General features: G+C 44.5%; 2 protein-coding genes across 2 annotated transcripts in view; both read left to right on the forward strand.

Moving 5' to 3' along the window:
- Positions 1 to 21726, forward strand: part of phc2b (polyhomeotic homolog 2b (Drosophila)) — a 60917-nt gene extending 39191 nt beyond the window's left edge. Inside the window, exons 8-15 of the mRNA XM_063215104.1 lie at positions 2508 to 3127; positions 6354 to 6591; positions 10783 to 10997; positions 12142 to 12274; positions 13282 to 13396; positions 14247 to 14364; positions 15652 to 16021; positions 18412 to 21726. Of these exons, the coding sequence (XP_063071174.1) occupies positions 2508 to 3127; positions 6354 to 6591; positions 10783 to 10997; positions 12142 to 12274; positions 13282 to 13396; positions 14247 to 14364; positions 15652 to 16021; positions 18412 to 18566 (1964 nt within the window). The 3' untranslated portion in view covers positions 18567 to 21726. The remainder of the gene's footprint in view (positions 1 to 2507; positions 3128 to 6353; positions 6592 to 10782; positions 10998 to 12141; positions 12275 to 13281; positions 13397 to 14246; positions 14365 to 15651; positions 16022 to 18411) is intronic.
- Positions 21727 to 22361: 635 nt separating this feature from the next.
- LOC134462202 (CTTNBP2 N-terminal-like protein) overlaps positions 22362 to 27500 on the forward strand; it is a 46134-nt gene continuing 40995 nt past the window's right edge. The window contains exon 1 of the mRNA XM_063215105.1: positions 22362 to 22488. Coding sequence (XP_063071175.1) covers positions 22474 to 22488 — 15 coding nt within the window. The 5' untranslated portion in view covers positions 22362 to 22473. The remainder of the gene's footprint in view (positions 22489 to 27500) is intronic.

Here is a 27500-nt window from a genome sequence, read left to right on the forward strand (position 1 = left end):
TGATCTCTGTATCCCCTCCTTTAGGTTAATAAAATTACATTATGAATGTTCATTCTATTGACGGAATTCTCGTTTTTAGTGTGGTCGTGGATGGTACAGTACATAACGCAGGTGCATGCTCCATGGAAAGAAACCAAAGATTCATACCAATGTTTACATCACTCACCTATACATTACACGCTCAAGTAAATGTAAGCCTCAGTATCAAAGCATCCTTTTCCAAGTCTGACTTTCAACAATGATCCCCCCCCCCCTCCCCCTTCCTGTTTAGTAATCCCTTGGCCCTGTTTCAATTCCGCTTGAGTTAGCTTTGCTGCTTACATTAAGTCTACCCTAACGTTTGTGTGTTTAGCATTCTTCTTTATGTACACTATGTGGGAGATCTGTTGATGTATAGCTGCGTTGACAACCAAGTTTGTGACTGGCAGGCCTGGACTGGGGTAGAAATAGACCCCGGGCACTTTTGGCCTAAAGGGGCCCCTCATAATTAGCGGCGCAAAACTGACTCACCGGTGGGCCCCCCACCCTCTTGGTCCCCTACTTTCAGAAATGTTTTTTTTAACATTTCTGAAAATAGGGGCCCACGAGTGTGCAGGGCCCACTGGTAAATGCCCAGTATGCCAGATGGCCAGTCCAGCCCTGGTGACTGGTGTTATCTTTGCACATGGTTTGGGGGACGTTAAACGGTACACTGAGCACCCTGTTTTGTTATCCAGCTGGTTTGACACACTGTCATCAGCACTGAACTGCGATGAAAAAGCAGGCCGGGCATTTTCAGCCAAGACCAGTCAGCCAGGCATAGAGAGAGAGACAATGAAGCCCGTGGCAACAGTTACTGACGGTAATCGATTTCGAACCATTTTGAGCAGGCCAAAATCATCACCAGTCCACCGGGCAAATGCCCTGTGTGCCTTATGGCCAGTCCATCCATGACTGTCATCCTCATCATCATCACCACCACCATCATCATCGCCATCATGCTGTATGCAGGCGGGTGAGTGATGGTCCAACAGTCAAAACAGAGGCCCCCCTGCTTTATGTGCCGTCAGCAGCGTCACGAAACTAACAACTGGCAGTGCACAGTAAAAATACCAGTGTAAATATAACTCTCTTAACGGGGTCCTATTGACTATGTTTCAGATAACATTTGGTCCCACTTCAAAATAGTGTTAATTTTGCTCTTTGCTCAGTGTAACGTTTTCAGACTTCATTCTACTCATTGTGTAAATGGTAAAAGCTTTTGACACCTCTGCTTATTAGTTGGTTGTGTGGCCCAGACGTAATGTGGAGGGACGTGTAAACTGAGTCCAATCATGTTTTTTGTATACAAATAACCAAAACTTTGGCAAGTATTAGGTTCTTATACAAGTCCTATTGTTGTGTTTTCTTTCTTGAACTGAGATGGAGCAGTTGTTTGTTCGGAATCATTTTAGTTTTTAGTGTGTGTGTGTGTGTGTGTGTGTGTGTGTGTGTATGTGTGTGTGTCTGTGTGTGTGTGTGTGTGTGTGTGTGTGTGTGTGTGTGTGTGTGTGTGTGTGTGTGTGTGTGTGTGTGTGTGTGTGTGTGTGTGTGTGTGCGTGTGCGTGTGCGTGTGCGTGTGTGATCACACAATTAAAATTGCAGTTGTCCATGTGAGGAGATGTTAGTAATTATATATTTGCTGTTGGGTAATTGCCAACAGTCTCCATTATCTCTGGACAGCACTGTTCCTCTAGCAAAACATTTTTTAGCCTCTTTAAAAATATGTTCATACTTTTGTATAATTTGAATGCACCATCTTTAAACACAATACATCAATACAGGCATGGTAATAAAGCACATTTTATTGTGCAATATATAACAATGTTATTTAGTGCACCACTGCAGCCACTATATCCACAGCAGTAAATGACAAAATGGCGGTTAAGAGAGCCATCAAAACCAGATGCTCTTTGAAACAAGGTCATGTTGCATGAATTTCGAAATATATGGGTTTGACTTTTGAACCTTCAGGGTTGACGTCTGATCAGGTCTTCCTAAAGGAACTTTGCAACTTGGCTTCTTCTTGAAAAGCAGTGGTATTTTTTTTCAAATTCAGAATGTTTTCAAATTAATTTCAGTGTTTCATCAAGTTACCGTATAAGGTGATCCCAGTGAGCTACAGACCACTGCTTAGTCTGAATTGTTGTCTCTGCCCCAGAACCAGTTGAAAATCCTGCAAATGTTTGTGTAACTTGCTGCTCACCATCTTTCTCTCCTCCTGCTCATGGAAGTACTGGGTGTGGAGGACTTCAGTCCTGTCCCAGACAGTGATCCCTGAATCGACTCTTTTGCAAAGTTGGCAGAGGGACTCCCCCCACCCACCCAAACACGTGCACACACAGTGGGTCACGTACCAGTGCTTAGTCTGAATCATGGCCCTTGCCCCAGAACCTGTTGAAAATCCTTGCTGCAACAGAAGCAAATGTTTCTAACTTGCTGCTCACCATCTCTCTCTCCTCCTGTTCCCCTGTTTCTGTCCCCTATAGCCTACGCCCACATCCAGCCTCACTCCCTGGTCAAGCAGCAACCCCAGCAGTTTGTCATCCAGCAGCAGTCAACTCCGGCCCTCCAGAGAACGGCCACCGCGTCCACTGCCACCGTCACCACCGGCGCCGGCACCACCACCATGGCCACCCAGCTCCACCTCCAGACGGCCTCCATCCAGCCCCACACCCTCCACGCCGCCCAGCCCCTCACCCTCACCACCACCCACGCCTCCTCCACAGCAGCGCCACCAGGCCCAGGCCCGGGCCCGGTACCCGTGCTGCCCAAACTCGCACCCTCCTCCTCCTCCTCCTCCCAGACTCCGAACCAGCACCACCATCACCCACCCCTCCACACCAGCCACCATCAGCACCACCCCCACCACCACCACCACCACCCTCCAGCTCCCACGCAGCAGGCCACTATCTTCCACTCCACCACTGTGAGTCCCCACGCCCTCGGCCACCACCACCACCACCAACACCACCATCACCATCACCACCAGGGCCACACGGCGCACATCCATGCACACGCCACTCACGCCGCGCTCAGCCAGGCCAAGTCCCTTCAGCCTGTCCAGCTCACTGCCATCAACCTGCAGATACACCCCACCCCCAACCAGGTACGCTACAGCTACACCTTGACTGTATGATCTTTTTTGCACAAGTGAAATGAATTGTGTGCCACATACTGTACTGTTAGGCAGGCAGGATTGGGGTAAACTATGGGTAAAATGTGGAAAATGGTTTGGTTAATCCACAAAAAAATCTTAATGGAAGTTCTCTCTCCAAAATCGCTAAAACATAATAAATAAATAAATAAATAAATAAATGAATGAATGAATGAATGAATGAATGAATGAATGAATGAATGAATGAATGAATGAATGAATGAATGAATACATAAATAAATAGGCCTGATCATTACAGATCATTAAACATTGCCAACGTGTTTTGCCCATGGCTGGCTTGGCCTTCAACAGTACAAATCTGACTTGAATACCACTCAAACATGTTGCGGTATAACAAGTTTAACAGTGATGGTGCTTTAAGTTTTATTCCTAACAAGAAGATGACTTAATTCCAAACAAAAAGTATGTTAGGATGTCAATTTCCAGTCTCTAGTTAACTCTATTTTTCAATTCACTTATCAGATTCAGCCTGAAAGTAATGCTTAATTCCTCAATGAGCTATGACCACACTATGCAAACATGTTGGTGATATTACATAGCTAATAGATGACCTCTGTGTCTCTTCTGTTATCAAACAGCAATGGCACCTTCATTAAGCATGACGCAAAACATGGAAACCTGGACTAACAAAATTTTGCCATCTTTTCATGCTTGTGGTCTACACAAAATCTCTATTTCCACTGTGACTGATGGTGTAATGTATTGTTATTAGAAAGCTGGTTTATTTTTAAAACAGTTTCAGGTTCAGCTATTTAAAGTAGCAAGTCATCAGATAACGATCAGATAACGTGGTCGGAAAAATTATGCATACCAACATACTAGCAGCACCAGACAAGCTTTTAACTTGCCATCAGTATCTGTGTAACTCAATAGGCCTATTTCTCTTGTCATGTGTTTAGCGTTAGTGCCTGGAGCCACAAACGGATTTATCCTGTGTTGATAGCGTGGATCAATGCTGTATCTATCAGCTCATTCCATGCCTAATTTGACTGCACTGGAACAGTTTCCAACCTCAGTGATCAACAGAGAGTGTAACAGTAAGCTGTTTTTAGCGATGCTGCAGCCTAACTGGCCAAATGAATCACTCTGGAAAGTTCTTTTTCAAAGACCACAATGTGCGTGCACACACACACTGCACAAGTAGGCTGGACAACCTCAATCAAACTGTTCTCATTGTGCATAAGCATTAATCTGGGTTTTAAGTTATTTTTATACTTGTACTGTATTTAAAAACATTGGTATATAACAGTCAGTGTTTGTGACCAGTGACTCCACGGATGCTAATGACTTGGAAACATTGATTTCAATGTGGGTTTTTCTATTTACCGTTGCTGTAAGGAGTTACTGTATGGCTTCTACAATCTGATAGTTGACAAAGCATTTTGAGATTACAATTATGGACTAACATTTTAAGATTAAAGGAGTATGCCACTATTTTGGGGCCTAATACAGTTAAAATCATTGGCCAGGGTTTATAAAGGTGGTAAAGTGTCTTTTTTTTCATGTTAAGCGTTGTCTTGCTTTACCAGAAGTTAAAAGAGGGAGTATGTTGCTAAGCTAGTGAAAGTCAATGGATCCGTGTAGCATGCTACAATGCTACACGGATCCATTGACTTTCACTAGCTTAGCAACATATTCCCTCTTTTAACTTGTCTTAAAGCACCTTTATAAACCCCAGCCAACAATTTTAACTGTATTAAGCCCCAAAATAGTAGCATACCCCTTTAAGATATCGAGTTGATATAGTAGTAGTTACTCAATCATATAATGAGAAAGTCACAATGACCAAGGGGGAAATTAATCTGACCACGGCTCACAAGTAAGACATATACTTTTATAGGCACATGTATTGCAGTATTGGGTAATACCATGCTTGAGGTTTCTTCACTTTTATGATGTAACTAAGATTACCAGCTAAGATTACCTATTGTTTTAACAGTTTTCTGAATTTGCATTCGTTGCCAATGAAACACTTAAAAATATATACATGTACGTACTACATATCGTTTGACCACAGTTGAGTGAATGGACAACATTTTCACACTTGACTCACTTTCTCTGCTCACGGCACACGCACACACCGCACTCAAATGTGTATTTATATACAAACACATAATTGGAGTGCTTCTGGGTATTTACCTTTTTCCTTGATGCTCATCAGTGCAGGGGCTCTCAAGTTTGTCCAGGAAGAGAAGGTCTGAGGCACTCAAGGTTGCGATTTACGGTAACACTTTATTTTAGGGATACATCTATTAGCACTAATACATGCATGCATACTGTATAAGAAACTTGTAAGGCATGTACAACGCAGAATCATTTGTTAGGCATGTATTCACAAATGTCTTGTTCATGCACAATAAGGGATTTATTACCAATTTAACCTTAGTAAGGACCTAGTAGGCCTTAGCATTTGCTTAGTATATTCCTTACAAGTTACTTATGCAGGCATTACATTGTATGTATTAGTGCTTATAGATGTATCCCTAAAATAAAGTGTTACCCAATTTTCTTATATTTTTTATTTGGCTACAGAAAGTGCCTCAGAATTCTCTTCCTGGACTCTTACATGCACATACAATACAAGCCATATACAAGGGGTATTCTATGAATAACTTTCACAAATTCACACACAGACATACTATACAAACTCACACATACTGTATATGTACGGCACACAAGCATGCACACACACATGCACAAACAAACCACCTATTCCCCTGATGTTCCCAGTGACAGTTTGTAACTGCTCTCCTGTGTTTCCACACACACACGCACACACACACACACACACACACGCATACACACAAACACACACACACACACACACACACACACACACACACACACACACACACACACACACACACACTCTCTCTCTCTCTCTCTCTCTCTCTCTCTCTCTCTCTCACACACACTCTCTCTCTCTACCTCTTTCTCTCCCTGTCACATACAAACACACACGCACAAACACCCCCTGCCCTCCACACACACACACACACACACACACACGCGCGCGCGCGCGCACACACACACATACACACACACACACACACACACACACACACACACACACACACACACACACACACACACACACACACACACACACACACACACACACACACACACATACACAAACACTTGTATATACCCCCAGGCGTCGCGGCTGGCCCCAGAGTGTAAGGATAAGCCCACGTCGCTGGTGGTTCGGGAGAGCTGCCCTCCGCACAGCTCCCAGCAGCCCGCCTCCGCCTCCCCCCAGGGGGCCAAGCCTGCCGAGCTCAGCCAGCCCAAGACGCCCACGCCCACCCCCACGCCCACCCCTGCCACCGCCACCACCACCACCACCCCAACTGCAACCGCCACCGCCACCACACAGCAACCGCAGACACAAGGTAAGACCAGACATGTAAAAGGTCTTCTTCAACGCGTCTTTGTTTGATCCAGCACCTGTTTTACTGGATGTGCATGGTGCGCATCCCTCACACTGATTTAGGATTCTAAGTTATGTAAAAAGAAGAGGGAAAAATCTGCACGCTATTGCTGCTCACCGATTTATTAAACGCAACGTTTCGACCTCAGGTGGTTTTCGTCAGGTGTATAGGTCCTAATCAGGTCATAAATCGGTGAGCAGCAAGAGTGTGTGGATTTTTCCTTCTTCTTTTACGCGTCTTTGTTTGATCCAGCACCTGTTTTACTGGATGTGCATGGTGCGCATCCCTCACACTACTTTCAGACCAGATCTGTCACGAACAGGCAAGCAAACTAGGCAATTGCCTTGGGGCCCCCAGCTGAAAAGGTGGGTCCCTGGTGAAGACTGGTGATGTACAAGTATTTACTGTGAATGACAGCAATGGCAGCACCTTGCTAAATTCAATGACCGAAAAGTCCAGTGATACTGCTTCTGAAATTTCTCGAGGTGGCCCCTCCGCAATAGTTCGGAGAGAAGAAGGGCGGTTAACCTTTACGAGTGTGGGTTTTTTAACATTCTATAAAAAGAATGTGTATAACAATGCACGATTCTAAAATTGCTGTGCTGTGTCTGTGTTTGTGTGTGCATGCGTNCATCATGCGTGTGTGTGTGTGTGTGTGTGTGTGTGTGTGTGTGTGTGTGTGTGTGTGTGTGTGTGTGTGTGTGTGTGTGTGTGTGTGTGCGCGTGTGTGCTTGCGTGTGTATACAGGGCCACATGTGTGTACCGTGTATGTGCTTACCAGTGTGTTTGCCTTTGTACAGTTGGCAAGCTCTACCACTAGTTGCACAGTTCTGAGCTGAATCACCCAGCAGTACTACGCTACATGTTCCAGCCAAGTCCCTCTTGTTAGCTCATGTACAGTACAGTAGATAAGAGAACGTCTTTACTGTTTGGCTTCAGATGACTCATTCCGTTTTCAAAGGAGGCAATTGACAGCCCTCAAACTTTGCCAGTGTCCTGGTCTTTTCATCACCGTCGCCAGGAGGCCCATTAGTAGTATTTGCTTTACATTACCAACATGTCTCGGCATTTACTGTCTTTGGGTGGGACCTCTTGTTTTGTTCACACCTGACCTATACACCTGAGATACAACCGTTTAAAATCAAGACACATTGGCCAACTTTGTTGAGCAATATTTCCGGGGCAACAACTTCACAACCGGATGCCACTGATTGTACTTTTTCATGGAAATTGAGCAATAACATTTTATTAGATTGACTTAGGCAGCCATGGACTAGTGCACTAGTGGTTAGAGAGTTGGCCTTTCAATCTACGGGTTGCAGGTCGGAATCCCCCTTGACCTCTCCCTACACCTCCATTCATGGCTGAAGTGCCTTTGAGCAAGGCGCACTTAACCCCACATTGCTCCAGGGACTGTAATCAATACCCTGACAAACAATGACTGTAAGTCGCTTTGAATACAAATGAAAGCGTCAGCTAAGTGTAGTGTAATGTAACGTAATGTAATGTAATGTAATGGAACTTAAATCCGTCACAGGCCACCATACAGGTTTTGCTGCCGTTGGTCTTCAGTAAATCTTTCCACACAGATAGAGTACCGGTACTGTGACATATTTTGCGGTACTAGGACATATTTTGCGGTCTAGCGATGGTTCTCCCCTATGGTGTGATGCTAGACCAACATACATATATTTTCCCCCGCTAGGTGGGTTTATCTAGTTTTTCTGTGCAAATCACTTGTTGGGCAAGAGGGTGACTTTGACCTGTCTTGGTGCAGGGCTGCACGCTGCAGTTTTTCACAGGCTCTAACATATTTTTCAACTAGCAATTGGTGTTTATTACTCTCTTTTGATGTGTTCTTTTAATACATTGCAATGCTTTTTAAAAAAAACTTTACATTTATTACTACTTATTACAGATGACTTTGGCAACTATAGATCTAATTCTTCAACAAATCATTTTTAACCGTTTACAGTAAGCACTGTGTAGGGGACATACTGTAGGCGCCCCTAGGGATTAGCCCTGACTTCAGAATGGCATGTTAAGTAAATAGAAAAGGACGTGTTTGGGAAAGGCCTGAATGGATGTCTGACAAACTCTCAAGCCTTGGGCTATCCTGAGGCCTGTGTGTATACAAAAAGAGTGCTGTAACGATTCCCACGTAAATGATAGCGTTTGGTAATGGATTCTGAGGTATTCAATGGCTGCAAACAAGAGATTGATATGCGGATTATATTCATGACTTTCAGAACACAGAGACGACTTGTAAATATTTATGAAATAAGTCTTCTTTATGGATGAATGCACTGTCAATAAAAGGAGTGAGCTACTTTGCATGACAAAAGATGGTGTTGGGAACATCTGACAAACACTGCTGGAGGGCATCCGATACTTGAGTGCACTTTTCAACTGTTTAAATCCAGGATTTAGTGATGCAGGCACATGATAGTAGGCTACTCTCTCCCAAGGTCGGAATCCCATTAAGAGCCACAAGCGTTGAAGGATGTTGTTTTTGTCATTTGTTTTTCATGGACCCTGCTTTGCCTATTCTCTTCTGAAGTTTGTTAATGGGAATTGTATGGTTTGAATAGCATACATTAAAAACGGTCTCTGTCTTTAAAGCATGATTTAGTCAGTGTGTTACACTAGAGTGCTTTAAAAGAGAATCAGGAATAACTACATGTTGCCACCATGTGCTATTATAAACAACACCAAAGCAATCAGTTTACAGTGTTCTGTGTGTCACAGCTGTTTGAGTGCAGCTATCGACACTGTGTGAGACCATACAACTGTAACAGCTGTACACAAACATTCTGTAAGCACCTGTGTTCTTTATGGGCTGTTCAGTCATCAGCTATGGGAAAGCCACAAAGTATTCTTTTCATGAAGACTGCCACAGGCGTGGCACATAACCAAGCTTCCATTCTCTCTCTCTGCTGACGTTTAGTATATAAAAAAACTCCACATGGTTCCTTTGATGTCTATAAACAGCCAAGTACCATGAGACTTGTTGCTAGACCTGATTCCTTAGCCAGACCTCAATGGTATAGGCCCCAAAATAGCTATAAAATCAGAACAGCGTGTCACGACACATATAGATTTACTGCTTCCCACACTCAGTCACTGCTGTACATGCTCAACCTGATGACAGACAGTGGAAATTGAGACTACTTTAAAGGTTTTCCTGTAGTCATAAGTCACTAAATAACAGTGTTATAATGACATATTAGTCAGTGGACATTGCAAGCGCACTCTGATTCAGACCTTGAGGTTAAACATTTTAGGTACCATTCCGTAGGCGTTTTTTTTGTAGAAACGTGCTGTTGTGGCTTCTCTTTGAGCGTGAGAATTGCAGATTATCTTACAACCGGGCTCTTCTGTCATCGCTTTTCCGGGGATGTGGGAGGTTTTTGAGGGGGCGGCGTGCGCTACTCGAGTGTTTTATTCTCTTGTTGCACACATCAGGAAATCTGCCCGCCTCCAGTCTTTTAGGAATGAAGTGGAGTAGGCGAGAGCCTCAATGCCACAGCCGAGGCATCGCAGGCAGGCAGGCAGACAGGCAGCGCTGTCAGTCTTTACACAGGCGTTTCATTCAATCTCTGTGGAATGAACAACTACAACTGTAAAGAATAAATTCGGGAGATACGATCTAAATAGGTAAGCCTCTTTCCCCATTGATAGTAAGTTCCAAGTCGGAGGAAAATGGACTGAGGAAAAGGCAATCGTAGGCTATGTAAAACATGGTGCTGCTTTTGGCTTTTTGGAGTTTGTTGTTTTTAAAAAGGTGTGCGTGTTAGCTACAGTATTTGAGTGCGCATCAACGCACAGTAGGATACATTTAAGTGAGTGCCTCAAGTAGGCTAATAATTTCCAGTAGGATTTCATTGACAGCGCATCTTCAGTTGAAAGCGCGTTCTCTTTGCGTCATGACAGAAACTGCATTTGGCGCAACATAGGGCCTATATCCAAGAGCTGCGAAACCATATTATCATTGACGATATGATTATTAGCTTAATTTATTGACAAACAAACGATTTTCTCAGGGGGGGGGGTGACGTTGACCTTGGCGCAGCAGCACTTTATGTTGTGTTGTTATTGACGATGTTCGGTTATAGAAATCAGCTTTCTGCCGTCTGTGTTGTTGACCATCAGCAGGAAGCCCGGTGAGGGTGAACAACAACACCTCGCCAGAGACGCCCCCTCCAGCCATGACTTCAGGAAACGACTGCGAAGCCCCCTCCGTGGTGGTTGGCAGCACCGCGCAACAGAACGGGGAGAACAAGCCGCCTCAAGCCATCGTCAAGCCGCAAGTCCTCACGCACATCATCGAGGGCTTCGTCATTCAGGAAGGCGCCGAGCCGTTCCCGGTAAGTATGCAAAACGACTTCTCTCGTATTGTTTTTAGTCTCGCAAGTCAATAAAAACAACAACAATTCTTCCAAATAACTTTTAGAAGACGTGTTGCAGAGCTTGTCATTTTAGGGCAGAATACTACCACCTTGTGGGAAATAAGGGAATTGAAATATTAACGCATAAAGAGGTGATGCAAATATCATATCAATAATAGATGCAAGGATCATCTATTTGGTGGAGCATTATTTCTATTAATGTCATCATTTTTAATTGGTCTGACTATGTAACTATATGGAGGCAGTGCCATCACTCTGTGCTAAAAATTAGGCAGTTAAATGTAATAGCCTAATTGGTTGAACCAGGGCAAAACACTTTCAGTGCAATCATAATATTCTGCAAAACATATATTGCGCCTATATGTTTCACAGATGATAGTGAAATGTGAAAGTCCCACTGGCTAAGTCATTATACAGCATACACATAGTATGCTAAGCGGTTTGGGACGTCTTTTGTAACCCGAAGTTTGCCAGTTTGATTCACAACTTGCTGCTATGGGGACCGTCAGGGACTGCCCCCTTGCACGTGTGAAGCGTAAATGCAATTTTGTTGTGTGCTGTGGAGTTCTGTGTCATAATGACAGTTTGAGTTTCCCAGGTGGGCTTTCACTTTCATATCGATTTGCAGAAAACCAAACTGCATATCTAGCAACCACCCCCCAGGGAGCAATCAATATGGGTGACATGGTACCATTGCTCAGTGTATTTCTATCATGGATGTCAGTGATGGTCTTTTTTATCTTTTTATCTTTTTAACTTACTTATTTATTATTGTCCTAGCACCCTCTCCTCCTTTTTATGAAGCTGCTAATGCACTTTTTACAAATGCACTTTCACTTTTACTAATGTACTTGTTGTTTTTAACAGAGACATTTCTATTTTCTTTAACATCTCTTTTATCTATCCTTCATATACTTTTTAACCTCCTGGTCCTTTGTTGTATGTATACTGTCTACTGTCTTTGCACAATCTGCATGTTACTGCCGCAACAAATGAATTTCCCCATGGCGGGATAATTAAAGGCATACTTACTTATGGAGGAGGATGGGGGGGACACAACACATTTGTGACCTGTCCTTTTTGTCCTCATAATCTTTGTCAGATGGAGAGACCGCCCATCCAGAACGACAGCCCAAAGAAGCCAGACCAGCAGCTGCCGTCCGACTCTGAGAGGTCCCCGGCCCACAACCTGGCCAACAACACTGACTCAGAGCCAGAGGATGCTAACCAACAAGGTCAGAGACATTTTGATAGCCACCGTTATACTTGCAGGAGGAGAGAACGTGCCGCACCCTCTCGAGTTGTATAAACAAGTTTTTAATGTGACAACGTTTCGGCCTGTCGGCCTTCCTCAGGTCAGGACCGGCCAAAATGTTGTCACATGAAAAACATGTTTATACAACTCGAGAGTGTGCGGCACTTCTCTCCTCCTGAGAGTGTTTTACTGGTTGCCAGCACCTCTTTTTCTGGTGTGCGTTTTGCAACTCCACTCAGCCACCGTTATACTACCATTAACACACACATTCTCTCTCTCTTTCGCTGATTGCTGATAGCAGCTGCCGCTGATTGAATGTATTGATTATCATCAGCAGCTAATCCAGAGTCAGGCTCTAAAGTCGCTTATGTCTGACATCCCAGTTCCTGATCCTCACACTTTTTGAAATTTGTTTCTGCCTCTGCTGAGGCCTTTATAGGACAGTGAAACTGGTAACAGGCAGGAAGTAGGAGAACGTTATGGTGGAGGGTTGGGAAATGACCCAGGGCAGAATGCAGATGGGTCGAACATGGGTCCTTATGCCACGGTCTGTCTGTGTGTCCACCAGCAATATTTTGCAGCACCTGCAAGAGATGTCAAACACACAACATCATGTGCATCTAGCATTGGGTAGGGGGGCAGGTTAATGTCTCTGATTGCTCTGGTTTCCAACTTGGGAGCCGTTTTTCAGAGCTGGTTAAGATCCCATCACAACATCACATCACATCACATCACATCATCACATCACATCACATCACATCACATCACATCCCATCACAACATCACATCACATCACATCACATCACATCTAGCCTTGACCATGGGGGGCAGGTTGCCATCTCTGCTTGCTTTTGTTTGGTTTTGTGTAGGTCTACGTGTACGTCAGCTTCTGTAATAACATGTATCATGGGACCTATCAGCAAATGAGGAGATGGCGGGCTGAATAAAACTGCATTATTAACACAGCGTTGTTTATCACTATCCCAGATATGAAGGATCCGGATGAAGAACCTAAGCTGACCTGTGAGTTCTGTGGCTGGGTGGACTTCGCCTACAAGTTCAAAGGCACCAAGCGCTTCTGCTCCATGGTGTGCGCCAAGAGGTATGTCTGATTAACCCCTGTGCACAGAGCCTATGTCAGGGGTGGGTAACCTATATCTCGAGGGCCGTTTGAGGCCCTTGAGGCCGTGTTATCCGGCCCCCGATATGATTTTAATGTTATGCAGCTTCACATGAAATATGACATTTTTTGTAAAGGAATATTAGAAATTACATTTGCAATACAATCACGTTATATTCACAGGTCCTAGAGAATGTGGGGACTGATTTAAATGTAGCTGCCTTCAATATAGGCTTAAAGTGCAGGGGGAAATTCTGGTTTGTGTTCGTAATACGGCCCTCGGATGAATTTGAAGCGACCCAATCTGCACAAAGAGGCTGCACACAAAAAAACTCATAACATGGAGATAATATAAACATACTTTTCTATATTGCATTTTGCATTGTATCACATCATGTGTCGTGTAGCCGTTTCATGCTACAGCTCTTCTTCTTTTTTAAGTTATTGGCTGGTTATGCTGTGCTTGCGCATGCTACAGCTCAATCAATGGAACGTCATAGAATGAAGAATTTACCATGAGCGTCTTCCATGTTTTTAAATGTACCTCGAGATTTGTGGATGTCAGTATTATGGTTTATGATATAAAAGAATAGCAGACTACAACACTGTACTGTACACAGTACTGCACTACAGCCCTTGTGCTTTGAGAGCATTGTTGAAATGTGTCTACCATCAGCTCATGCTGCTGTATGAAAAGGGGCCTATCTGATGACAAAACACTTTTTTTGGATACATGTTATGCGTGCGTTTAGAGAGAGAGAGAGAGAGAGTCGGAGGGGAGCATCGGTGGGGACTTGTCATGGCAGCGCCTGATTGTTCACATTTGCAACAGGTATAACGTGGGCTGCACCAAGCGGATTGGCCTGTTCCACCCAGACCGCACCAAGACAAGCAGCCGCTGGAGACGCAGACCCCACAGGGGACGACCCAGTTCAGACGCTAAGAAGCAGGTGAGATGGCACAGAAGAGAGGGATGTGTGTGTGTATGTGTGTGTGTGTGTGTGTGTGTGTGTGTGTGTGTGTGTGTGTGTGTGTGTGTGTGTGCGTGTGCGTGTATGTGTGTGTGTGTGTGTTGGTGCGTGCGTGCGTGTGTGTGTGTGTGTGTGTGCGTACGTGTGTGTGTGTGTGTGTTGGTGTGTGCTTTTAGTCCCTCTGCTGTATGTCACTACTGTATTTCACACTATCTTAACTGTATGGAAGAGCAAGCGGCAGAAGCGTCAAAAGCTGCAAAAGCGTTTCCAGCGCCAAAGGTGCCAAAAGCGTTAAAAGAGAAATTGAACTTCAGTGAAAAATATGTGTTGAGCTCAGCGGCAGCAGGCGGCAGTCAATGGAATGTTTGCATTTTTCTAAACACGAGCTTCGGTTGTTCGTTTTCCCTGATCTTCTGGTTGAATCGTTTGCCACGTTCGTCTCCCCTGTGCTTTCCTGACGGGACTGTGCAGCGTTTTAGCTCTTTCAACACCTGCTGACTGTCTGTACGGTTACAGTATTAATGGCTCATTCTTTTGAAACTCGGTTGTCGGAAACCCCGACCTCCGCCTCGGGAAAGTGCAATAGAACGGGTACTCAGATCAGTGTTCCGAAATACAAACTCAGAGCAACGGATGTTGGGAGAACGAATTTAGGTCTACCGACAACTGAGTTTCAAAAGAATGAGCCATAAGTCATTGCATAGACTTCCTACCAGCCTTCTTAATAACCGTCTTGACTCTCTTGACTCCCCATCTCCTTCAGAAACTGTTGACTGATGTAAGGCATTTTGCTATACTCAGATTGTTGCTATATGTTTACTGCAATGTGCAATTATGTGCATTAGGTCTGTGTGTGTATGTCTTGTATCTACATTATGTCATGTATCTATGTATCTATGTAAGCTGTCAGACACCTTTATTTTCCCTCAGGATTAATCAAAGTACTAGCCTGATTATCATTGACTTTCAAATCTCTTCGAGACTTGGTCTGACCAAGAGCATAACAATTAACATTTCCCAAACAGCATTTCCCAAATGGCCTCCCTTGGTTCGCTAAATTATTGTTTGTTTCCCAACAAAGTGGGAGGAGTTCCCGTATTTGCGGGAACTCAGAAAGTACTTGCATTGACTCCTGACCTGACTGGTAGCAACACTGAAGCTGTTGAGTCACAAGGACGGCACGGCCTGGCTATCAAAGTACTACTCTGCTCTACTAATAACCATCTTGACTTTCCTGACTCCCCATCCATCTCCTCCATCCTCCAGAAACTGTCCAGCCCTCAGCAGCAGCAGCAGCAGCTGACCGGGAGCGGCTCCATCTCCTCCCCCATGCCTTCCCAGCCCAGCCAGGGCGAGTCCAGCCCCTGCTCCGACATGTCCAGCTTCGAGGAGCCCCCCTCCCCCTTATCCGTGGCCAGCTCAGGGCCCCCGGTGCCCAGCCAGAACGATCACGTGAGGAGCCCAATGGTCATGGACCAGGAGGAGGATGAGGAGGACGTGAGGGGGGTCGGTGGTGGTGGTGGTGGAGGTGGAGGTGGTGGACGGGAACTGGCCATGCTGCCACAGCACTTCCTGCCCTGCGATCCCACCAAGTGGAACGTGGAGGAGGTCTACGAGTTCATCCGCTCGCTGCCAGGTAACGTGTGCGTTACGTACGTGTGTGTGTGCGTGTGTGTGTGTGTTTGTGTGTGTGTGTGTGTGTGTGTGAGAGAGAGAGAGAGAGAGAGAGAGAGAGAGAGAGAGAGAGAGAGAGAGAGAGAGAATGTCTGTCTGGGAGGGGGCAGCATACTATGTGTGGCTGTGTGTGTGTGTGCACTCATACCGTAGGTGCATGGACAGGGTATGCGTATGCTCTGTACTGTGTGTGTGTGTGGCGTCACCTACAGTTCAACTGCTGGTATTGCATGCTGTGGTGGCTGTGGTGAAATGCATGTCGGTGGAGTTTAGGTGGAAAGCAGCAGATAGGCCAAGTGTGACATCCTGTAGGTAACCGCAGCAATTAGGGGCTGTGGTTAGAGTGGGGTTGGAGTGGCGTGGCGGGAAGAAGCGGCGTGGTGGTGGTGGATCACCACGTGACTGACATCTCTTTGTTGTGGCTCCTCACAGCTGTGGATGATCAGTCTCGCCGTGTGGGGCAGCAGTCACTGTACTGTTGTGTTCCTGGATGAAAGGGTTGATACGGTTCCAGCAGGAAGAATTTGTACAGGCTTGTCTGAAAGAGATAATTAGAATTATTAAAGATAATTAAAATAAAAGACCCTGATTTTGCCTGTGGACCTGTGACAGAATGTGTACAGGCTTCTCTCAAAGAGATAATTAGAATTATTAAAGATAATTACAAAAAATACCCAGATTTTTCTGTGGACCTGTGAAAGAAGACCGTAGACCATGAGCACTGTCATGAAATGAAAAATTAAAAACAACCAGCTAGATATTTAGGTTTGGCAAGTACACTGGTAGATTGGTATGTGTGAAAAGCCATAGTCTTAAATGATCACTACATCAAGTATGAAGTATGAAACGCAATCTCTAACATGATGAGACTACCACAAGTATGTTATTCCATGTATCGCTAGAAAGCCAGATACCATTTACAGCTGTGATGTTTTGCTGCAAAAGTATTCAGCTGTGATGGATGAGGATGTGATGTATTTTACTGGCCCCCTGCTGGATCTAACCAGGCAGTGTGGAAGTGTGTAATAAAATGGGTCACAGTTCTAGTCAAGATTATGAAATATTACTTTTACTGTATGTCTGACAGGGCTATCATCACCCTACTGCAACCACTTACAGTGGCCACAGACAGTACCTGCTCAGAAGTATGTATTAATACAAGTTTAATGGGATGTGACTGGAAATGTCAGACCCTAAAGAAATAGCACTGTCGTCATTTCAATTATGAGTAGCCACTTTGGACACTTTGAGTTGAAATGCAGTTGCTGCTCTACCTGGGGTCCACACAGATCACACTGTATAACAGACAAGACATCAACATACAAAAACTACAGATTTATAAAAATAGGAAAAAGAATAAAATCTTTTCCTGGACTCCATACTCTAAAACAGTCGCGGATAGCAGTAGCCCCATGATGCCAGCAGTGGAACGCTGTAATAGACATTGAAAAGTTAGCTACTAGGGCTGGGAATCAATCCAAATTTCCTGGATCGATTCAATTCCGATCCAGAAGGTCACGATCCAATTCGATCCACGATCCGATCCGATTCAATATCGATTTTCTGTATTGCTGGGTTGTTATTTCAACCCATTTATGCCTACAACTCTAAGACTGCCTATAAAAACCTAAATATCTCAGCCTTTGATGCCCACACAAACATGAAATGCCATGGTAGCCTACATGAATGTGTAAGAGAGCTACAGGATGTGCTTGAGAATATAGCACCTATAATCATCTGCAAAAGATCGATCCACAAAGTTGTGAATCGATATCACACTTTTCGAACATGAATCGATATCGGATCGCGATTCGATCTTTTGAACCCAGCCCTACTAGCCACCATAGTATTAAGGGTGATTTATGCCTCGAGACCAACTTCCCTGCGTCGTGATGCAGTGAGCCGCACAGTTAACTTGCGCTTTCATTTAAGTCTGAATTGTAAAGTGTTTACATGATGTTTTCAAAGCGGAATTAAGTTTTTCATTCAGAGTTAAATCCAGTTCATTCTGAATTAAATGTCTCATGTCCGTATACGAGGAGGCCAGTGTCTAATGAATCACATTTCAAGTAAAAGTGTTTTTTTATTCCTCGTTGTATGCCTCTGTTGCAGGCTGCCAGGAGATTGCAGACAACTTTCCCTCTCTTTTATTGGGAGGGAGGATACTTTTAATTCATGTCTAATTACATTTCAAGTAAAAGTGTATTTATTCCTCCTCGTTATCGCCTCTGTTCTGTTGCAGGCTTCTAGGAGATTGCGGACGAGTTTCGCTCTCCTTTATTGGGAGGGAGAATACTTCTCATTGTCTAATTACAGTTCAATAAAAGTGTTTTTATGTATTTTTTGTTGCAGGCTGCCAGGAGATTGCGGACGAGTTTCGCTCTCAGGAGATCGACGGGCAGGCCATGCTGCTGCTGAAGGAGGACCACCTCATGAGTGCCATGAACATTAAACTGGGACCCGCACTCAAGATCTACGCACGCATCAGCATGCTCAAGGACTCATAGCATAGCATAGCACCTCCCCCCACCCCACAAGCCACAAGCCACAAGCTCTTCTGCGTGTGTGTGTGTGTGTGTGTGTGTACGCGCGCTCGTGCTCGTGTGTTGCTCGCTGTGTCTCTGTACTGAATCTGTGTTGGTAGGACCGAGAGAGAGAGAGAGAGAGAGAGAGAGAGAGAGAGCAAGAGAGAGAGGGGGAGGGAGGGAATGAGATGTATGCACATTGGTGTGTTTGTGTTTGTATAAATCTGTTTGCTTGTTTGTATGTGTGCCAGGGTGTGTGTCCATACCAATTTGTATGGACTGTCTGTGCCAGTGTGTGTGTGTGTGTGTGTGTGTGTACAGTATGCGTCTGCATGTGTGTGGGCTGGAGACTCCTGACGGAAAACCTCCCGTGAGCTGGCAGAGAAAGGAGGAGGAGGAGAGGAGGAGGAGGAAGAGGAGAGGAGGAGGAGGAGAGGAGGTGGAGGACAGGCCTTGGCACTTCGGAGGAACACAACTGCACTATGACTTTCTCTCCTCCCTCCAACCCTTCCTCCATCCCTCCATCTCTCCACCGTTCTCCTTGGAGAGAATTATTACCCATGAGTCTCGGCTGACGGGACACGACTCCCCCCATCCGGTCTTGAGAAGAACCTCCTCCAGAACGACAACACTTGAACAACTGCCCATTTTAAAATACACATTTAAAAAAAATGTATTTTTTTGTTTTTTTTTAATCAGCTTGTGAAGACTGACACAGTAAGGGCTGTCATCAGATACAGAGAATGGAGACACTTGCTGTGCCTTGAACTGTCCTCCTGTGACCTGATTGGATGTTTAGGGGTTGTGGGGATCATTGACATAGACGTTTTTTTGGGCTCAGACGTCAGGTGGTGCAACAGCATCTAATGGCCATAAATTAATTAGTAATTGGTGGTTGATATGCTGCAATGAATATGCTTCTTAGATAGTCCACTAAAAACAAACAAACAAACAAACAACTAATAGCACTCAGAGAGCGCAGACCTCCGCCAAAGAAGCTGCTTAGTAGAACATTTGACTATGTTACAACCTAAGTCTTTCTGCCTTATTTTTTGTGGAGTCCCCGCAATTAAATTTCTGGTCACTAGGGGCGTCTAGATATATAGGCCAGCAATGGTGAAGAATCTTTTAAAAAGTCCTGCTTCCGGTTCGTGACCCGGATCACCACCAGAATTTGATCACTTGTTCATTGGGTCATTACTAACAACTCCACGGTTTCGTCCAAATCAGTGGATAAGTTTAGAAAACATTACCTCCTTGGCGGAGGTAAAATCCATACAATAGTGGCACTGGTTGTTGTTGCGCTGCATATCTGTCTGCATGTCTGTCTACGGTGGGAATACGGGATACTACTGTGGTTTTGGATGCAACTAAGGAGCAGGAAGGAGGGGGGAGAGTGTTATGTTGAACACAACGTCCTCTGCAGCCATGAAATGTTAGGATGACTGATCTGAAAAAAAGTTGATTTGTTTCGTTGATATTCAGTGCTTTTGTAATATGAATAAATTATTTGTGTGTGTGTGTGTGTGTGTGTGTGTGTTGTGTACTCTGTCTGTGTACTGAATCTGTGTGTGTGTGTGTGTGTGTGTGTGTGTGTGTGTGTGTGTGTGTGTGTGTGTGTGTGTGTGTGTGTGTTGTGTACTCTGTGTACTGAATCTGTGTTGGTGTGTGTGTGTGTGTGTGTGTGCGTGTGTGTGAAAGAGAGAGCAAGTGAGTGAGACAGAGACAGAGAGATGGTAAGGCAAGAAGGAGTATTTTTTTTTAAAGAGTTCGGTGCTACCTAATTGTTTTTTGGATAGTGCTGCTTACTTGATGCACACCTGCCCTGCTCCCCATCCGTGGACGTGTGGCTTGCTTCATTCCAGGCCTCCAGAGGAAAAAGGCAAACACACATTCCTGGCAGAAACGGTTTCAAACCACATGCCATGCAGGCAACCAAAAGCATGTGGTGGTCTCCTTGTATTTGGCTTGGCTAGGTGGCGTTTTGTTTTCGCCACCCTCTCTCCTATCATTTCTTGTACTGAATGTGCACTTACTTAACGACGCACAAAAACGACTCTCCCTCCCACATGCTCATTACTGCATACCTGACCATCTGAATGGGATGAGTTATGAGCAGAGAGAGTGAGAAAGGATCTCTGTCCACTTCAAAGTTTATTTTGACTTTTTGTCTTTTTTGTCTCCTCTTCTTTTGTGCTTTCCTCACTTTCCACACTCACTGATACACTCGTGTGATCTGACAGTGGGGATCTACAGAGGGATTTCTGGTAACACTTTACTTGACGCCGGCGTCATACGTATGACATAACGGTGTCATAACATTGTCATAATGCAGTCATGCATGTGTCATAAACATTATGTCAATGTCATAAACATTGCATGACTTTGTCTTTAAGTGACCTGTCTAAAGGTCTAACAATGTCAAATTTTCATGGTCATTAAACGTTTATGACATTGGCATTGTGTTTATGACTCGTTCGTGACACTGTTATGTCATACGTATGACACTGGCGTCAAGTAAAGTGTTACCGGATTTTATTTAGAAGTCGGCTTTCAGGGACAAGCCAAGGAGATGAGAACTGCAGCAGCAGTAGCAAAGTTGCTCCATAGCCGGTTACAGTATTCCCAGACTCTGAATCACTCACTCAGCCTCCCAAACACACTCCTATAGGTCAGAGCTGAAGACAAATTAGCCCCTTCAGCCACAGGAGAAGCCATTAGGTAGGTGTGTGTGTGTGTGGTGATGGTGGTGGTGGGCGACGTGCCTTCTGTGGTGTGGCCTGATCTGTTTTGCTTGAAGTTTCATCAGAGGAATGTGTTTGAGTACAATGTACAGATCACGCATCTCTCCTCCTGAGAAAGCTCAACTGCTTGAGGCATTCAAAGTACATGAGAGAGAATGTGTGCATTTATATGTGTATGTTTGTCCTCATAACTACTTTTCTTTTTGTTTATTTGAATTGTTTTATGTGCACAGTCATTTCCCCTATTTGGTATGCTGTTTTGATGTCCAAACTTGTATGTGAGTAGATAAACTTGTGATTATGTAGAAAATAATGTCTTTTGTTGGGTATGATGCTTTGTGAATTGCTGATATTTATCAAACTGAATTTGTAATATAACTTTTTCATTGAAACAGTAATGTTGTGTCTTTTATTGTGTGTTGGCGTAAAATAATATGTTGGGGCCAAATATAAGAAATACGGATTATGTCTCGTGCCAGTTTTCAGGAACTCCAGTAGGATCTGACGTTCTGAATGTATAACTTGGTTGTTTTCAACCGCTAGGTGGTATCATGATGTCACTCAAATGAGCATAACAAGATTTGGCCATCACACCGAAAGGACTGCCGCAACTTGCCTGTCGAGAACAATAATGCACTGGGCGTTTAAAGGTTGCCATAGTTCTGGTATTTTAATTTGTGGATAGACACCCAGGAACAACCAGCTTTATGTTAGAAATTGGGACTTCGATAGATTCCGTGAGCCTCCTCAAAACGCGCGTTGACTATCGCGGCGCGCGCTGTTCTTGCTGAATGGTTTATCACATTCTCGTGCGCGCCAACAAGCGACTCAAGCATACGCCAACCTAGAACTTTATTGAACATTATCATTTAGAGAATAGTGAACAGAAAGAAGTACGTGGGTATGGTAGAGAGGTTATAACGAAGTACACAAAGAACTCAACTCCAAACCCATGCGCCATCCTCCTAAACCTACCTCTAGCCAAAGGTTCCTTTCATTGGTCAAGAGTTTGGAATCCGATCTGCCGATTGGATCCACCATATGCCACACACTTCATCCTTTTTTCCACTGAGCTTTGGGCCAGTAGAGTTTTACTGAAGTCGGTTTCTGCAGTTGTTCTGATGGTGGAGTTAAACTAACCGGGAATGGCACCTACCACGGTAAGTTTTTAGTGTTTTGTTGTTGTTATGCGCTGAATTAATTGAAGTAGCCTAGCCTATAAGAATGTGCTTAACTTTGCCCACGCATCAACTTCGCATGTGTGGTTGTTGAACGGTTTGAGGACCACTGACACACTTACAAGTTAACGATGGATGACTTGGAGACGTGATAAACAACTCTTAGGAGGATACTTTGGTACACTATCATAAATGCAGGATTCAAACATTTCAAGACTGCGATTGAGCATTTGAATATGGTGAGTGGTTAGTTCTAGATAGGCCTTTGGATTTTCTAGAGGTTTGGAAATGTATGGCAACAAAATTCAGGTTTACACCACCCAACGAAGAATAGAAACATTGTAACAATCGATGCACTTTCTGGTCTCTAACCCTGTTTTTCGGACCCAAACTTTACCTGGTCACACGGGGTATTTTTGTCGGTTGAAGTAGGTTAACTGTTTAATTCCCCAAAATGACACATATGCTGCCATGTATTAGCGGACAGAATCCAAGTCGTGCTGTATTTATGGGCTATGTGGCCGATGTACAATCGGCCTTTTGTCCTGGTACTTTTGTCAAGTAGCCTACATTTACGCGCAATAGCCTATAGACACTGTTTTGAAACTGAAGAAATATTATTCTGAAGCTGAGTTTACATAACTGATTATTACTTTGTTGCGTGTTATAAGAATCAACTGGTGGTAAAAGTTGATCCATGTCTTTCTCATGTGTGCACAATTACCTCGCATCGTAGCCTATGCATTGTGTCAGAGAAGAAAGCTGGTTGCGATGGCCTTGGTGCGTGGTGATGGAAGGTCCATGGAGGCCGGTGTCCGGCCGGGGGATTTCAATAATAAGATCTAGATCTCGACATCTGTTTGGGTGAAACAGGACTTGGGACAGCCGCTCTTGTACTCTGACAGATAGCAAGGTAATAGTCCCACTTTGACAGGTTTGATGCTGTTTTTTAAAGGGCCAAACGAGATTATTTACTTCCAGGAAAAAAATAGCCTACGCAGTGTAGGCCACCTTTGCTTTGTCTGAAAGTAGGAACACAGCAACACACTTCAGCTGTCTTTTTTCCGAGGAGTTGAGTCTCTGAGAGTTGACATCATAACCAACCAACCTTCTTCGTGTATATACACATATGGTCATCACCCACTCTCTTATAAATGTACTGCATATCACAACACTAGCAACTGAAGGTCTTTAGAGGTCTGGCTTCCGTTCCCTTTAGTCTAAAGGTTATGTGAATAAGTCAAACTCAATTGCATTAATGAAATTTAATTATACATGGCTGTGTCTATATAAAGCATACATTTTGTCTCCACCGGGCTTTCTTGAACATGGTTGGATGGACCAGAAATGCAGGAAATTGCAACTAATGTAATAAAACTATAAAAGTTTTTATTTTTTTAATTGTGTACCCCCAGTCCACTCTGCGCCTTGACACATTGCGCGCACACACACACGCACTCACACACACACACGCACACACACACACACGCACACACACTGTATATTGTAACATATTGTATATCACTGTGTTATAATGGCATGAAACAATCTAGTCTAAATCACAGCCCTCATGAAGTAGGCCTGTAACACCAGTTGGTATAACTAGGTTGTCTGTGCCAAACTAATAACTGCCCACCCATTCAACGGAGTCTCTGAACATTTCATTTGACTGTAGTCTGACTGTTTTTTTTCCCCCACATAACAGCTGGCTCTTTGGAAAGGGCAGAGGTATAGACAAAACACAGTAAAGAAATAAGGGAGGTGTTGGTGTTGGGGGCAGTGTTGCTGAAAGGTGTAGGTGCCTGTCCATTTAAACTTTACGTCTGTTAAATGTCACCTAGTTGGGTTTGCACACAGCATAGTTGTCACAACTATGACTAGCTTTCTTGTCAGCTTCACAGATCTGACCTGTGCTGCACTCATTCCAGTGCAAAGTATATATACACGCTGACGTATATGGGAAATCTGAGCCCCTCTTACGACCGGCTGTGAAATTAGCGGGACCTCATAATGAGACTTTGGGGGGGCGGAGGAGAGTTGTAATTAACACTGCTCGCATGGTCAAACCACAAACCACCAGTGTGGCAACAACGAAAATGGCCCCGTGAATGGAGCTGTATAGTCTGTGGAGTGCACTAACACACTGTGGCAGCCTGTCACACTGTTTGCACCTTCACTGTAAAAAAATGCAGTGTTAATGTAACACTTGGACAAAATTTAACACTCTGGGCCAAAATGGAACATAGTTAAATAGTTACAAAGCAACATAGTTTAACATGTTAAATCAACTCTCTAAGTCAGGGGTGGGTAACCTATGTCTCGAGGGCTATTTACGGCCCTTGAGGTCGTCTTATCCAGCCCCCAACATAATTTTAACGTTATGCAGTTTCACTTAAAATATGACATGTTTTGTAAAGAAATGTTACAAATTGCATTTGCAATACTACAAAGTTATATTTTCAGGGGACCTGTGAAGGTGAGGTCTGTTGTAAAGGTGGTCACCGTCAATATAGGCCTAAAGTTCAGGGGGAAACCCTGGTTTTTGTCCTTAGTATGGCCCTTGGAGGACTTTATAACATTTGAAGTAGCCCCTCAAATGAAAAAGGTTCCCCGGCCCTGCTGTGGCCAACCGGTAGGGCACTCGTCTACCCAGGTTCGATTCCCGGCCCGGGTCCTTTGCTGGCCCTTCGCTGTCTCTCTCTCTCTCCACTCGCTTCCTGTCACCACTTTCACTGTCCTATCATAAATAAAGTTACAAAAAAAAAAGAACAAAAAATATATTTAAAAGAAAAAGGAAAAGGTTTCCCACCCTGCTGTAAGTTTTAAATGAACACTGTAAATGTTACTGTGTTCTCTGCCATCCTCCTTCGGCCTGGCTCTGTCCTCACAGCCCCTTTCCAGACACTCTGGATATCTCTCAATTCATCTCAGATATTCAAAAGGTCTCCTGGAATGCGTTTAGTATCTCACAGCGTCTTTGGCGTGTCTTCCCCTGCCAAAGTCAATATGGCCCTCAACCCTGGTGAGACTCAGAGTCTGTCGACTGGGAGGGTCAGTTCAATGCACTGCAGTGCACTGCAAGGCAGTAGCCGGAAAGCAAAGCGCTCGCTCCGCAGCGCTCCAGTCATCTCAGCAGAAGTTGTTATGCAACAGTACACGACGCGATGCGAGCAGCGGTGCAGAGCTGCCCTCAGAACTTCCTGAATCCCGGCGAAGTGGAAAGTTTGGCCGGTAAAATGTGGAGTGACGCGACGATGCGTTGCTGTGGCGGAGATTTGAGGATAAAAGTTGAAGAGGGCCATGTGGGCCTAATCCCTGCTGCAGCCAGCCACACTCAGCCTGAGTGCACACACCAACCGGCATCCACTCCTTCTCCTGGCAGTGCCGGCTAACTAGACGTGGCAGGCCCAGCCGGCCGGCTCGCCTCATCAGTGCTGTGTAGAAGGGGGGAGGAAAAGGAGGGGGAGATAGAGAGAGAGAGGGAGGAAGACAGAGAGAGAGAGAGAGACTGAAAGAGGAAGCTGCTCACACTCCACTCAGCTCCCCTCTTCACTGTGAGAGACAGATTTGGAGACTCAGATATGGTTCTGGTCAACAGACCGGTGTGAATGCACCTCTTGCCACCACACAGCTGTCCACATGTGTGACTTATTACCAAACATATGGTTCTACATAAGCTTTTCACTATCAGTTTTTTATTTATCAGTTACAGCCGGACTGGCCTGGTACACACACTAGTGAGAGACAACAGATAGGAGGAGTGAAAGGCTTGAAAGAGAAAGAGGGTAGTTTGGGGGCCTGCCGTGCCGAGGCCTTTTAACTGCATGTGTGTCCACATTATTTGTGCCTGTTTGGATTTAGAGCGATGCTTTCTCATCGCATCCTTTGAACATGATATGAATCTGAGCCCCCGGCTGCCTGCGGGGTTTCCTTCCCCCTTGGGCCCGTCACGTGTGTGCGTGTCGTGAGAGTTAAACAAACTGAAGTGATTCTAGTAACTGGAAACACCAGGCGTCATATGTTGGTTGGTTGGTCGGTTGGTCGCGGTGGCACGAAGAGCATGCCGTGAGTCTGTCAACAGAATCAAATCATCTCTTGGAAGAGCGCTGCGCGTGCCGTCCTACAAAGTGACCACAATGCTTTTCAAATATAGTTGGTCTGACAAGAATGTCTGTTTATTCAAATAATTATTGAAAGGAGGATTCCATGCTCTCGCTCTCCTTTGATATTAAATCTTTTCCTTTCTTTCGTCTTCCTGTTCTTCTTTCTCTTCTTTCTCTTCTTCTTCTTCCTCTTCTTCTTCTTCTTCTTCTTCTTCTTCTTCTTCTTCTTCTTCTTCTTCTTCTTCTTCTTCCTTGTCTTTCTTCTTTCTTCGTCTTCTTGTTGTTCTTCTTCTGCTTCTCCTTCTTCTTCCTTGGATGTTCTATTGACAGTTTTGCCGTACTTTGTGATGTGTTGCGTATTCCAGTTTGCATTGAAATAACACATGTTGCATGCATTAGAACGACATTGACAAGTCGATGAATATTAAAATCGGAATGGATCAGAGGATGATATATAATTCTCAGATTTACAGTGGTATGGATGTACAGCACAGTCGTGTGTCAGTGTCAGGGTTTTTTTTTTTTTTTTTTAGAATAGCCTCTTTTTTTAATCCCTCTCCTTCTAGGGCCACTCTTCTTATTTAATGGACTCAATCCCTTCCCTCGTCTCGCAGCCATCAGACACAGCCATCAGGCCGGCCGGCATCTCAATCTGCTTTCCATGTGTGTTGTGGTAGAGAGGAGGAAGGAGAGGAAAGAGGAAGACATCTAAAGAAGAGGGAAAGAGAGAGTAATTTATGGGGGCTGTAAAGAAGGGAAAGCCCAACAGTGTTATGAATGAGGACTAGATAGGGGCATATAGTACAGCAATGGGTAGTGCTTAAAGATGAGGAGCTCTGCTGAGGTTTATGCAGGCATGCTCGTCGAACCCGTGCCCTTTTCATTCAGGAA

This window comes from Engraulis encrasicolus, chromosome 14, assembly GCF_034702125.1.
Source record: "Engraulis encrasicolus isolate BLACKSEA-1 chromosome 14, IST_EnEncr_1.0, whole genome shotgun sequence".
In the NCBI taxonomy this organism is placed as follows: Eukaryota; Metazoa; Chordata; class Actinopteri; order Clupeiformes; family Engraulidae; genus Engraulis; species Engraulis encrasicolus.